Source organism: Bidens hawaiensis, unplaced genomic scaffold (genome assembly GCF_021521415.1).
Source record: "Bidens hawaiensis isolate Kalapana, Puna unplaced genomic scaffold, B.hawaiensis_p1.1 tig00031826_1, whole genome shotgun sequence".
Classification (NCBI taxonomy): Eukaryota; Viridiplantae; Streptophyta; class Magnoliopsida; order Asterales; family Asteraceae; genus Bidens; species Bidens hawaiensis.
In genome coordinates, this window is record NW_027495386.1 from 20131 (window position 1) to 34057 (window position 13927).

A 13927-nucleotide genomic window follows, 5' to 3' on the forward strand; every position below is an offset into this window, starting at 1 on the left:
TATTTGCATAACGGTGTTCAAGAAAAGTCAAAGTGGTTCTTTATTAACCAAGAGTTCTTTAATAGTTCACACTTCACATGGCCTTGTCACTTCATCTTATGGACTTGTCACTTCACCTTGTGTTTACACCACCCATGCGCCAGATTTGAGAGGGAAAGAAAAAGAGAAAGCAAGTCTACAGGTTGGGATTTAATCCATGTTTAGTATATTATCTAATAGATGTTAATTTAGTGAAGAATGCTTGGTGATATTATAACCGATTCTTTTGATGTATTTATATAATTCAAGTTTGTATAGTGGGTTATGGATGAATTAATTCTTAAGAATTTTAACTTTGAAATGAATGAAAAGACTAGATATTTTGTATAAAAAAAATATTTCCAAGTGCTTTTGGCGGGTCACATAACATACATAGATGTAGGGGAAGTATAAAATGAAAACCCATTTGAGTTGTGAAAACCCATGAAAATCTTATGTAACATCGTTTTTTTTTGTTTTTTTTTTGTTACACACGTAATATGTGTTGTTACATTTAATACAAAACATCAAAAAATAGAAAAAAAACATTTTTTTGCTATTTTTGAACATTTTTTTACTAATTTTTATATATGTTTTCAGGAGAGAGAAAATGTTATATATATGTTTACATTTTTTATTAACTTTAATTGTGAACCACAAGATTTAAACTTTAATTAAAAACATGTGGTTGAGAATGAGTTTCTAGAGTTTTCATAACTCAAGTGAGTTTTCATTTTAACCTTACCCCATAGATGTATATATATTTGTGAATGTATATAAAAATGTAAATATACGTATATATCCTTAATCCATCATACTGCACGACGATGTGTTAACCAACACACCTGATGATATTCTTTCATAAATTGTCCCATTCATGGGGTTTTCACATAAAACTGATGACATAGTTTTAGGTTTCACTGTGCCTAAATGGTGTGTTATATATGTTTAATTGTGTTTAAAAATTGTATGAATAATAAAGGTTGTCACAAACTGAGTTCCATACATCGTACTACTTTTGGATTTTATTTTATTTACATTAGCACAGTTGTGGGCTATTTGAATCGGGATCTTTTAATATGCACAAATATAATCATATTTCAAACCGTAGATGTGTTCACCTATTTCCTAACCATTCTTTGAGTTCGATCTCAAATAAAAATAAAAATTGATGCAGCATCTTGATTCGAATAACGTCTAGTCTAAACATCACAAATCTGAAATTTAATAGCTCATACCGTCATACGTAATTGTTAATACTTCTTTATGGGCATTTCCGTCACATCATCACACGCTTAATTTTTATCTAAAGAAACTACCTCCTACACTTGACTTTGCACTATCCAATCCATGATTTTTCTCCAACGCATAATGTCAAAAGGTAACACTATATTTATTTAATTTTTGATTTTGTATGTTCATCGTATTTTAACCTAAGCCAATTTAGAAATTAAGTCTGATAAAAATGTTTTTGTCATTTTATATTTGACTAACGACAAGAACTAGTGTGTTTATGCCTTTATGGCACCAAAAGTGAAAATGATACGTTTTTACTTAGTTTAATGACTAAACATGCATGGTTCATACATGGGCGACCTAAAACATTAAGATAAACGTCGACAGGTCCATGATTAATTAGGGCGAGCACAAAGATGGGTCGGGTCAAATAATGACAGATTCAAATTATATACCATTCAAAAACACTTCTTCCGTAGCCACTGAAAATTGTTGGTAATTTCTATCTTATTAGGCCCGTCACGTGTAGGTGACCAGGTTAGATCTATTGGGCCTATGAAATTCATTAATGATGTAATGAGTTTATGGGGTTACAATTGGGATTTTTATATTTGGGCTTTACTTGTTGGCCAAGTTAGGATCTCCCTATAAATACATAGCCATGTTAGGGTTATGGTATTGTGAGAGGATTATTGCATTCAAGTTTTGTGCTAGTTTCTTGAGTTTAATAATAAGTGAGGTTTACCCTAAATATTGTGTGCTCGTTTGTATTTCCGTTATCAATTCATTCTTCAATTGGTATCAGAGACGGTTAAGCGGTTCGTGTTAATTGATCAACGTCGTGATCGATTATATCATCCCAAGTCGCTGCCGAGTTCGGTTTTGCAAGAACAAGAAATTTCATCACGTTCAAAAGGGAATTATTTGAATTCCAATTATTTGATTGGTTGCTTTGTAAAAGAAGTCAATAAAGGAAGATTTGAGTTTCTGTTTCTTTCCGACAAGGAGTAAAAGGAAGAAAAAATAATAACACTTGTTTTTTATTATTCTTATTCCTTTGTTCAACAGAAGGTTGTGTCAATTTTTTTTTGGGGGTTACAGTTTAAGGAATAACGATGGGTGATAAAGAAACAATGAAGACGAGCGGGAACCCGAATGCTTTCCAAAGTCCCATGCTTACATCTACCAATTACACGGTATGGGCAATACGAATGAAGGTACTCTTAAACGTGCATAAGGTTTGGGATACCATTGATCCGGGTGCAACCAATGATGATAAAAACAACATCGCGATTGCGTTGATTTATCAGTTGATCCAGGAAGCAACAATCATGCAAGTGGGTAATTTTGATTCGGCCAAGGAGATTTGGAACGCGATTAAGATGATTAATCTGGGGGCTGATCAGGTTAAGGAGGCGAGATTGCAAACTCTCATGAACGAGTTTGATGGTATGAGGATGAAAGAGACGGAGACCATTGATGAGTTTGTGGCAAAACTCTCGTGTACGGTGTCGAAGGCGGCGAGTTTAGGAGAGATGATCGAGGAAACTAAGATGGTCAAGAAGTTCCTTTCAAGTCTACACCGAAGAAAGTTTCTTCAAATTGTTGCCTCTCTTGAACAAACTTTAGATCTCAAAATTGTCGGGTTTGAAGACGTGGTGGGACGTTTAAAAGCATACGAGGAGCGGATTCAGGAAGAAGACATGCATTCTGAAACCCAAGGTAAGCTTATGTTTCAAATGTCTGAATCCTCAAGTAGTCGGTACAATGATCGTGAGTCAACTCGTGGAGGTCGTGGACGTGGAGGAGGGCGAGGACGAGGTGGTCGCAGGTCGGGTCAAAACCCCGGTCATCAAGAAAACGCCATAAACCGGGAAAACCGTGAACATAAGGGCAAAACCCGGGACCTCTCAAAGGTTCAATGTTATCGATGTGATGAGTTTGGACACTTTGTCCATAAGTGTCCCAATCGAAAACAGAAAGTTCAAGGTGAAGCAAAGTTAGCCGAAGCATCCGAGACAATGGATCCTGCTTTGTTTATGATGAAGAGTGTTCAGGAAACGGTGTTCTTGAATGAAAAGAAGGTTATACCTGAAAACTACGAGTCCAAAGATGGTGATTAATGGTACCTAGACAACGGCACAAGTAATCACATGACGGGTAACAAGTCTTTCTTTTCTGAACTTAACAATCGTGTCACGGGAAAGGTTAAGTTCGGCGATGACTCTTATGTTGATATAAACGGTAAGGGGTCAATTTTATTCGAGGCTAAAAGTGGTGAACATCGTTTTCTTACGGATGTTTATTTTATACCGAGTATTCGAAGCAATATTATTAGTCTTGGTCAAGCCTCAGAACACAGGTGTGATATTCATATAAAAGATAATTACCTTGCGATGCATAATGGGCAAGGTAGGTTATTGATGAAGGTGACTCGTTCCCCTAATCGGCTATACCAGATACAATTAAAGATTGGTAAATCGGTTTGTTTACTTAGCCGAATTGAAGGAACAAGTTGGTTGTGGCATGCTAGGCTTGGCCACTTGAACTTTGAGTCAATAAAGCTAATGGCTAGGAGGGAGATGGTTGAAGGAATGTGTGGCGTTACCCATGAAAATGAGTTATGTGAATCTTGTTTGGTCGGGAAGCAAACGAAGCAATCCTTTCCTAATTCGGCAGCGTTTAGGGCAACTCGAGCCCTAGAACTTGTGCACGGTGATTTGTGTGGACCGATTACCCCTCCAACAATAGCGGGTAACAGGTACGTGTTTGTTTTAATCGATGATTACTCATGATTTGTTTGGACGTATTTGTTGAAGGCTAAAGATGAGGCGTTTGAAGCTTTCAAGAAGTTTAAGGAATTGGTTGAAAGTGATGTTGGGAAAAAGATCAAGACGTTTCGTACCGATCGAGGTGGTGAGTTTACCTCATATGAGTTCAACCATTTTTCTGACATGGAAGGCATTTGAAGACATCTAACGGCACCATACACACCTTAACAAAACGGGGTGGTTGAAAGACGGAACCGAACCTTATTGGAGATGACACGGAGTATGTTAAAAGCAATGGGTGTTCTTAATTACTTATGTGGTAAGGCAATCTGACATGCAACGTACATCAAGAATCGGATTCCTACTCGTGCCCTAAAGGAGAAAACGCCATACGAGATGTTAAAACAAAAGATACCGAATATTTCTCATTTTAAAGTATTTAGTTGTGTGGTGTATGCAAAGATAGTGGGCACTCACTTGAAGAAGCTTGACGACCGTTCAAGGAGTTTAGTGCATATCAGAGTCGAGATCGGGTCCAAAGCTTACTGGTTGTTCGATCCGAATACCCAGAAGGTTGTGATAGCTCGTGATGTGGTTTTTGACGAGAAGAAGACGTGGGTTTGGTCTAATTCAGGTCAAACCAATGAAGAAATGGAGCTAGCACCAGGTTTATTTTGGGTTGATTGGAACGGGGTTATTGACACCGGAGTTGGGCAAGTTGTAACCAATCCTATGGGAAGCAACAGCATTAGCGACGAAAATTCAGCTTTATCTCCAAATTCAGCTACAGAATCAGCGACAGCTTCTGTCGCTAGCCCATCAGCACCTTTAGCGACAGATTCTGATATTCTGGTTGCTAATTCCAACAACTCAGCAACCTCTTTAGCGACACCAGCAGCAACTGGTTTAGCGACAACAGCACTTGACGAACCATAAATTAACCTACGAAGAATATCTACACGTGCTATGATCGCACCGGTTAAGTTCAATGATTATGTCCTATGTTCGGAAGTGGAGGACATTGAACTTCTTTTGTTAGAAGAAGGTGAACCAAGGAATTTTGGTGAAGCAAAATCAAACCGGAGCGGATAAAGGCTATGCAAACGGAACTCGAATCCATTAAAAGAAATGACACATGGAAGTTGGCCGAGTTACCGAGAGGGGCTAAAGCTATCAGATTGAAGTGGGTTTTCAAGGTGAAAAGAAATGCGGATGGTTCGATTAATAAATATAAAGCAAGACTCATGGCAAAGGGTTATGTGCAACAACCCGGAGTTGATTTTGACAAGGTCTTTGCTCCGATGGCGAGACTTGAAACCGTACTTATGTTCATTTCCATTGCAGCTACTGAAGGATGGCAATTACATCATTTGGATGTAAAGTCAGCATTTTTACATAAGGAGCTACAAGAAGAGGTCTTTGTTTCTCAACCAAATGGGTTTGTTAAACCCGGGGAGGAGAACAAGGTCTACAAGCTAACCAAGGCTTTATACAGTTTGAGACAAGCACCGAGGGCATGGAATATCAAGCTTGATGGTATTTTAACGGGTTTGAAATTTGTGAAGTGCTCGAAAGAACAAGCGGTGTATCGGAGATTGATTGGAACCGATATTATTATTGTCGGCGTGTATGTCGATGATTTGGTCGTTACGGGCTCGAACAACGATCATATTAATCAGTTCAAACTTGCGATGTCCAAGAAGTTTGAAATGTCTGATTTGGGAATGCTCACTTACTATATCGGAATCGAAGTCTCACAGTTGGAGAATGAGATTCAAATCCATCAAAGTGCTTATGCTCGACGGTTATTGAAAGAAGCCGGGATAGAGGATTGCTATCCTAAAAGTGTTCCTATGGATCCCAATGTGAAATTGTCTAAAGCCGAGGATGATGTTGATGCAGATGCAACGGAGTACCGAAAGTTGGTTGGGTGTCTTTGTTACTTGGTAAACACTCGACCTGATTTGGCGTTTTAGGTTGACATAGTTAATAGATATATGCAAACTCCAAAGAAGTCTCATTTGGCAGTAATTAAACAAATTCTTCAGTTTATTTAAGGAACTGTTGGATGGGGGATCAGGTATAAATGAGGTGGATCAAAGGAGTTGATCGGGTATAGCGATAGTAGCCATAACATTGATGAAGATGGTGGAAGAAGCATTACTGGTCATGTGTTTTATTATGGGGGAGCCCCAATTTCTTGGTGCTCACAAAAGCAATGCACCATAGCACTTTCATCATGCGAGGCAGAGTACATGGCGTCGAGTTCTGCTGCGGGACAAACTGAATGGTAGGTGAATTGTTGGCAGAATTGACCGGAAGGAAATTGCAAAAAGTGGTGTTAATGATTGATAACACATTGGCAATTTCCTTGGTTAAAAATCCCGTTTTTCATAGTCGAAGCAAGCACGTAAAGTCCCGATTTCACTATATACGGGAGTGTGTGGAGCGGAATGAGTTAGCGGTGCAGCACATTAGTGGCAAGGAACAACGAGTTGACATTCTTACGAAAGCACTTGCGAGAATCAAGTTTGACGAGATGAGAAGATTGCTCGGCGTTGAAGATCTCCTAGTTTCGAGTCAGAAGTTAGGGGGTGATTGTTGGTAATTTCCATCTTATTAGGCCCGTCACGTGTAAGTGACCGGGTTAGACCTATTGGGCCTATGGAATTCATTAATGATGTAATGAGTTTATGGGGTTACAATTGGGCTTTTATATTTGGGCTTTACTTGTTGGCCAAGTTAGGATCTCCCTATAAATACATAGCCATGTTAGGGTTATGGTATTGTGAGACGGATTATTGTATTCAAGTTTTGTGTTAGTTTCTTGAGTACAATAATACGTAAGGTTTACCCTAAATATTGTGTACTTGTTTGTGTTTCCGCTATCAATTCGTTCTTGAAAAATGGCCACTTAGCATAATCATTAACTATTTACCTAGCAGTTGAACAAAGAAACGATTTGTAATTTGCACGGATAATCACAAACAACACAAGCTAATACAAAAAACGTATTAGATAAACCGAAATTGATGGAGGTATTGTACGTTGAAAAAGCGAAAGCAAACTGACTAGAATTTTATACATATTTGAAGATGCTACTTGACTTGCATGGGAGCCTTTAACAAATATGTATGGATCCTAAATATTTTTTCATGTAGGCATCTAACAATTATAACACGCAAAAATGATCATGTTAGCTGATTTTGGGTTCTTAAGTACTTTACATATTGACACTAAAAAGGTAAGACACTCGTTTTTTTTCCTTCACTTATTTCTTATACCCATTGAGTCGGACCTTAAACATTCCTGAATTATAACTACATGTTAAAAAAGTATTATACCAAAGAATTATGAAATAACCTTTATTTCCTCTTCTTGCATATGTACATTTTGTGGTTACACCATTGCTGTGCAAAAAGAAATAAACTTAAATGATGTAAACAAAAGTAAAAGGATTTATTGCAATTGCAACACAAGATGGCGGCGGTTAATATGTTACCTCATCGCAACATGAAGAATGTCTTTTTCATAAACCGTCCCTGCAAAAACGTAAAATGACAAAACTAAGACGTAGACAAATAAAGAATCACAATCACAATTTAACGATAGTTTGTCATCAAAATATGAGGACGATGAAGATTTAAATATATATAATATTAGTCGATGTATAAATAGCATCATAATAAGCATTTGTCACCATGATAACTTAATTATCTTATTATTTCAAATACAATTAACATAGTAAACTTTTTTCTTTTAAATAGTCATGGTAGATTTGTCATATTTGTGAATTGACGGGTCAAAGTTTCAAACCACAAAATTTACATAAATCTGAAAACATAACAAACATACGCACTCAAACACGGCTCAAACACGGCTTGCTTATTCACGAGTTGACATGGACACAACCCTTTACACTTAATGTTTTTTTTTCATAGTATTTAATTTACCACTAAAAAATTGTAATGTCCACCTAAAGGCTAAAACACAAAATTTTATAAAAAAATCGCTTTAACTATAGAATCCAAGGCTCATTTATATTTTAATGTTTTATGATTTTAAATCAAATATTCAATCAGTGGCGGATTTAAAAAAATTCATGGGTATTCCAAAAAGGTTTTTTCGGACCTAGGTGTATCATAATATTTGCTCATGGTTATCAAATCGTGAAGAAGAAGAAGAAGACGAGGAGGAGGAGATTGCACTAGTTTTGGTACTTCGCCGACAAAATTGAGAGGTAGCCAAGCCTATTTAGATTCGCCATTGTATTCAGGTATACAAATAAGTTAATATTAACATAATAACACAATAGTTATAAAAGGATCCGGTAAACATATGAAGTCGCCAAGTTGACCTAGACCAACCAATTAAACTTATTGTATTTACAAATGTTAGCTTAAAATCGGCCTAAACAATTTCATGTTATATTACACAAAAAGTTACACTAAGCACAATCAATATTAAGTCGAAGAAGTTGAAACCTTGCATCTGGGCCGTTTATCAGAGCATGCATTCTTGAGTGGACGGATCTTCTTGAGATGATTTTTGTCTATAGGACGCGTTGCACTAGATTCGTTCCACCCATCCTCCTCGGAGAATAAATCAATGTTAGCAGCTTTGGCCTGCAAGTAGGTCCCAACACCATCAATGCAATTTTCATATAATTAACTATTATTTTACAATATTTATTATAGTTTCTTCAATAAATTTCGTCACAAATTTATAATAAATACATGCATGCTTCAAGTTACGGTCCTATATGTGATCAAAAAGTTATACTTTGACATATTAGAATTATTAAACTAGTGTGTTTTCTCGTAGATTATATATAATAAAATATAAATAGTCAAGTTCCTCAGCTTTTGTTTCATTCATATATTGATTAGGCTAAGGGTAGTGGGGCTTGATCCAAGCCCAAGTGATCCAATATATTTACGACACGTAGGCGGTGACGTGGCACAGGATCAAGCCCCAGAGTGTGTAGTGGTCCAGGTGATCCGGGGCTTGATTGAATTTTTTTTAAATAATTTAAAACATTACATTAATAATAATATAAAACATTACATTAATAATAATTTAAAATATTACTAGTCTAATACAAGATTATCGGGTCTTCTATCCCACAAATGCTCAACCAACTCATGCCGAAGGTTGTCGTGTATCTCACGGCTCTTGATTATATTTAAGTTGTCGAGTCGTTGTTCATTGGTGATCGTCGATTCTTGTCTTGGAATATCACCTTGGTAGTTTTGACAAATAGCGTGACCCTCGTCTTCTAGTATCATGTTATGTAGGATTACACATGTGTAGACGACTTCCATTATCTTCTCCCTTGTCCAAAATTTTATTGGATTCGCCAATATTGCCCATTTTTTCTTTAAGACTCCAAACGCTCTTTCAATATCTTTTCTGGCCGATTCTTGTCTCTTCGTGAAGTACTTTCGTTTGTCAGAAAGTGGAGACGCATAAGCTTGAACTAGTGTCCCTCATTCGCTGTAAATACCATCAATGAGGTAGTACCCGTACTTGAAGTGTTCTCCATTTACAAAAAAAGCCTGAGGGGGTTCAACCCCGTCGATAAGGTCATCGAATATCAGTGATTGATCGATAACATTGAGGTCATTATTTGACCCGGCAACCCCCAAAGAACACATGCCAAAACCAAAGATCATGTGACGCTACCACCTCAAGTACAATAGTAGGGGCGGGGTGATCAAAGTGCTCTGGCAAGTCATTTGCTAGACGCATGAATAATCGTCTAGTCATTCGGAAACGAGTTTTAAAACTTTCCTCACCATATGCGGGATCGGGGCTAAAATAGTGACGTATTAAAGTTTCATTAGCAGTCTTTCGATCACGAAGACGTTATTTTAGCCCCGATCCTGCATATGGTGAGGAAAGTTTTAAAACTCGTTTTCGAATGACTAGACGATTATTCATGCGTCTAGCAAATGACTTGCCGGAGCACTTTGATCACCCTGGCCCTACTATTGTACTTGAGGCGGTGGCGTCACAGGATCTTTGGTTTTGGCATGCGTTCTTTGGGGTTGCCGGGTCAAATAATGACCTCAATGTTATCGATCAATCACCGATATTCGATGACCTTATCGACTGGGTTGAACCCCCTCAGGCTTTTTTTGTAAATGGAGAACACTTCAAGTACGAGTACTACCTCGTTGATGGTATTTACAGCGAATGGGGGACACTAGTTCAAGCTTATGCGTTTCCACTTTCTGACAAACGAAAGTACTTCACGAAGAGACAAGAATCGGCCAGAAAAGATATTGAAAGGGCGTTTGGAGTCTTAAAAGAAAAATGGGCAATATTGGCGAATCCAATAAAATTTTGGACAAGGGAGAAGATAACGGAAGTCGTCTACACGTGTGTAATCCTACATAACATGATATTAGAAGACGAGGGTCACGCTATTTGTCAAAACTACCAAGGTGATATTCTAAGACAAGAATCGACGATCACCAATGAACAACGACTCGACAACTTAAATATCATCAAGAGCCGTGAGATACACGACAACCTTCGGCATGAGTTGGTTAAGCATTTGTGGGATAGAAGACCCGATAATCTTGTATTAGACTAGTGATATTTTAAATTATTATTAATGTAATGTTTTATATTATTATTAATGTAATGTTTTAAATTATTTAAAAAAAATTCAATCAAGCCCCGGATCACCTGGACCACCACACCCTCTGGGGCTTGAACCTGTGCCACGTCACCGCCTACGTGTCGTAAATATATTGGATCACTTGGATTTGGATCAAGCCCCACTACCCTTAGCCTAAGTGCTTAAACTTTTGTTTATGAAAATCCATGTCAAGACAAAAAGACAAATTTTAAGGAATTATAGCAATCATTAAAAAAGTTTGAATTTCAACCCTATATATAATTTTATAAAGGTATTTAAGTCTCATTTCAACCCTAAACTTTTATTGATAAATAAAAAGAATAATGATGACACTAATTCAATCAAATCAAACATTTTCTCGTTTTTTCAAAGATTTTATTTTACATGATATTATAATTATAAACCAAAATAAAATATGCACCGACAGTTTGTCAAGAAAAGGACAAGAATAACGTTTATTCCAAAATACAAATATCTATTATGCATAATTTATGTCAAAACAATCATCTGTGCATATAATTTATTTGTAAACTATTCCATGTGCAAGGTTCAGGTTAGTCTTTTTTAGACTTTAGAGTTTTCATACATTTAATATTTCACAAGAAGACATTTTTACTTTATAATATTGTAAAGGTTAATTTAAACAACAATTGTTGGTTAAAATGTGTTAAAAGCCGTGTCAAACTAACTCATGTTTAGTAGGTAATTAATAACTATTTCTTAATAATACGTGACACTAATATTACGTGACAGTAATGTGATACTTACGATTTAAATATTATGTGCTATGATAGTGGTTTACGACTTACATGGATATTGCCTCCCGAAGATGAGGAGTGCGAAATGTCTTCAGGCACGGGCGACTCTTTATCCGCCCAGTCATTCAAAACCGCGTCGTAATTCAATTTTAACACCAATCCTCTTCGGACCTCTGATTTCGGCCTCATCAGGTCCTCCACCCTTTTCTTCTTCTTCTTACCGACACATTTTCCGATAGCAGCCGGTGACGTGTTCACCACATCCACCATCGTAAAATTACACCGATTCCTGTCACCGGCATTCCTCAACGCCCTCACTCCATTCCTCACCCCGAACCCGAGCCCCATCGGATACCCATAACAATTATTATCAATCAATTCATGATTCCCTGTAACTGAATTACAATCCCCCATAATACTATCAATCCCCTCTTCAATTTCCTCATTGAGAATCGACCCGGTATCGAAATCATCAAGAAATTCGTGAACTTGACACGAATTTTGTATACTTAAATCGGTTAACGAACAGGGTTTGTTTGTAAATTGTCGGCGGAGGAGAACGCCGGAGTTGTGCATAATTAACTCCGGCGGGTGGTCGAAAAAACCGGGAAGGTGTGTTTTGGTGAATTTGGGGATATTATTGAGTTTGAAAATGTTGGGGGAGGCCATGGAAAGCATAGCAGCAGCTTCATTGTATGTCTGGTTCGGTCTTTTTCGCGGTGTTCTCGGTTTTTGATTCAATATTGTTATCAGGGAGTTGCTTGATTCTGATAAGGTGGAAGACGGAGATGATGAATTTGAAGTTGAAGTTGAAGTTGAAGTTGAAGTTGTTGTTGTTCTACTGGAATTATTACTGATTTGCCATTTGACCAGATGCTCGAGGTCAAACCCACAAGCTCTTGAACTTAAACAAGATGACATTTTGAAACTTCAAGTGACAAATAATTTGATGAAAATGATTGATAAACTACTAAACCCTAAACACTAAAATTTGGTATTATAACAAAAAATCAAAAGAAAGCAATTTAGGGTTAGAAAGAAGATTGAAGATATGAAAGACAGAATGTTTGTAGGTAAATATAGAAAGTAAAGAGACACACATATCTAGGAGATTGGATGGTCAGAAGGCTAATCATGGCTTGGCTTCCATCCAATAATAACGGTTAGTGTGTTTTTATGTGCGAAATCACGAGAATGACTGTATACATACATACATACAAATATCTGCAACTGCCGATCTGTGTGTGTGTTTGGTAGTGAGGAAGGAAACAGAGGAATAGACAGAGAGAAAGGCCCCAGACATTTTCTACTTGCAGAAGAACAAGGACCACTCTCTTGTTGTAAATTGTAATTGTTTCTACTTTCTACCCTTGCTTGTAGGAATTGTCTACTAATGTTTTTTTTTTTTATTATGGAGAATGTATTTTTGTATTGCATATGTTAAAATCATTATCTTTGTTGGTCGTATTGTCTATAGGTATGATGTCTACTTTTTAAAAAATGAGATGATGGGTTTAAATCCTTATAAATACAAGGTTTATGAGATTTTATATGAAAATAAGTTTGCTGTTCCAAAAAAAAAAATGTCGATCATATGGGAATCAAAAGACGTACAATCATTTGTTTTAATTTTGTAGTTTTTTTCTTTTTTTGTTTACAACGGATTGGTCTGGATTTATAAGTCCAAATTTAAATATTTTATTATTAGTTCGTAACTTTTATATCTTAAATACATATGCATAGGTTACGGTGGACGGATTGAGTTTTAGACAGGGCCGGTACTGGTGAGAACGCTACCACATGGTGGTCGATAACTCGGTATAGAGGCAAAAGGCATCCCGAGCGAGTTGGTGATGTCAAATCCATGAAAGAACAAAGAAGAAATGGGTGTCGGCAGGTTGGGAGAACGCTACCACATGGTGGTCGATAACTCGGTATAGAGGCAAAAGGCATCCCGAGCGAGTTGGTGATGTCAAATCCATGAAAGAACAAAGAAGAAATGGGTGTCGGCAGGTTGGGAGAACGCTACCACATGGTGGTCGATAACTCGGTATAGAGGCAAAAGGCATCCCGAGCGAGTTGGTGATGTCAAATCCATGAAAGAACAAAGAAGAAATGGGTGTCGGCAGGTTGGGGATCAAGAAGAATAATGAAAAATTAACAACACCGCCACCATTCCGGGCATTTTGATACCTACTCACATCGCAAATGAATCTTCAAGAACCCCATTTCGTCCACCCTTACGTATATATAAAAGAACTAAAAAAGTAATTTCTTTGTTTATGTTTTAGTTTTGTATTGATCAACTACATATGTATAATTTATCACCTACACGTGTAGATTTTACACATAAAACAAACATTCAAAATAATTTGCTCATATTTTTGAAAAGTTATAGAAAAGAGGGATGAGAAATGATAAAATTACATTCATATAGTTTTTTATTTACAAATTTCTAAGAATGTAAAATTCTGTCTTTATTTTGATGCAATAGA

The 13927-nt window shown here is 36.9% G+C and overlaps 2 protein-coding genes across 2 annotated transcripts; one reads left to right on the forward strand and one right to left on the reverse strand.

The window, feature by feature from the left end:
• The first annotated feature begins 2369 nt into the window (after nt 1-2369).
• LOC143582640 (uncharacterized) lies at nt 2370-3377 on the forward strand. The gene has a single exon (XM_077065159.1). It carries the CDS (start codon nt 2370-2372, stop codon nt 3375-3377), a length of 1008 nt encoding a protein of 335 aa, XP_076921274.1.
• A 3919-nt stretch (nt 3378-7296) lies between these two features.
• On the reverse strand, nt 7297-12361 carry LOC143582641 (protein CHLOROPLAST IMPORT APPARATUS 2-like). The gene is made up of 6 exons (XM_077065161.1): nt 11484-12361; nt 8510-8650; nt 8393-8435; nt 7528-7567; nt 7389-7435; nt 7297-7334 (listed from the first exon to the last, which is right to left on the reverse strand). Exons 1-6 carry the CDS (start codon nt 12351-12353, stop codon nt 7297-7299), a joined length of 1179 nt encoding a protein of 392 aa, XP_076921276.1. The 5' UTR covers nt 12354-12361.
• Between the last annotated feature and the right edge of the window lie 1566 nt (nt 12362-13927).

Bases quoted from the DNA above. Each gene is read 5' to 3' on its own strand.
- LOC143582640 (XM_077065159.1), top strand. From the start codon at position 2,370: ATGGGTGATAAAGAAACAATGAAGACGAGCGGGAACCCGAATGCTTTC.
- LOC143582641 (XM_077065161.1), bottom strand. From the start codon at position 12,353: ATGTCATCTTGTTTAAGTTCAAGAGCTTGTGGGTTTGACCTCGAGCAT. The intron at 7,436-7,527 runs GTAACATATTAA...CTTTTTGCACAG, and splicing joins ATTCTTCATGTTGCGATGAG to CAATGGTGTAACCACAAAAT. The intron at 7,335-7,388 runs GTTATTTCATAA...GTTATAATTCAG, and splicing joins TGCAAGAAGAGGAAATAAAG to GAATGTTTAAGGTCCGACTC.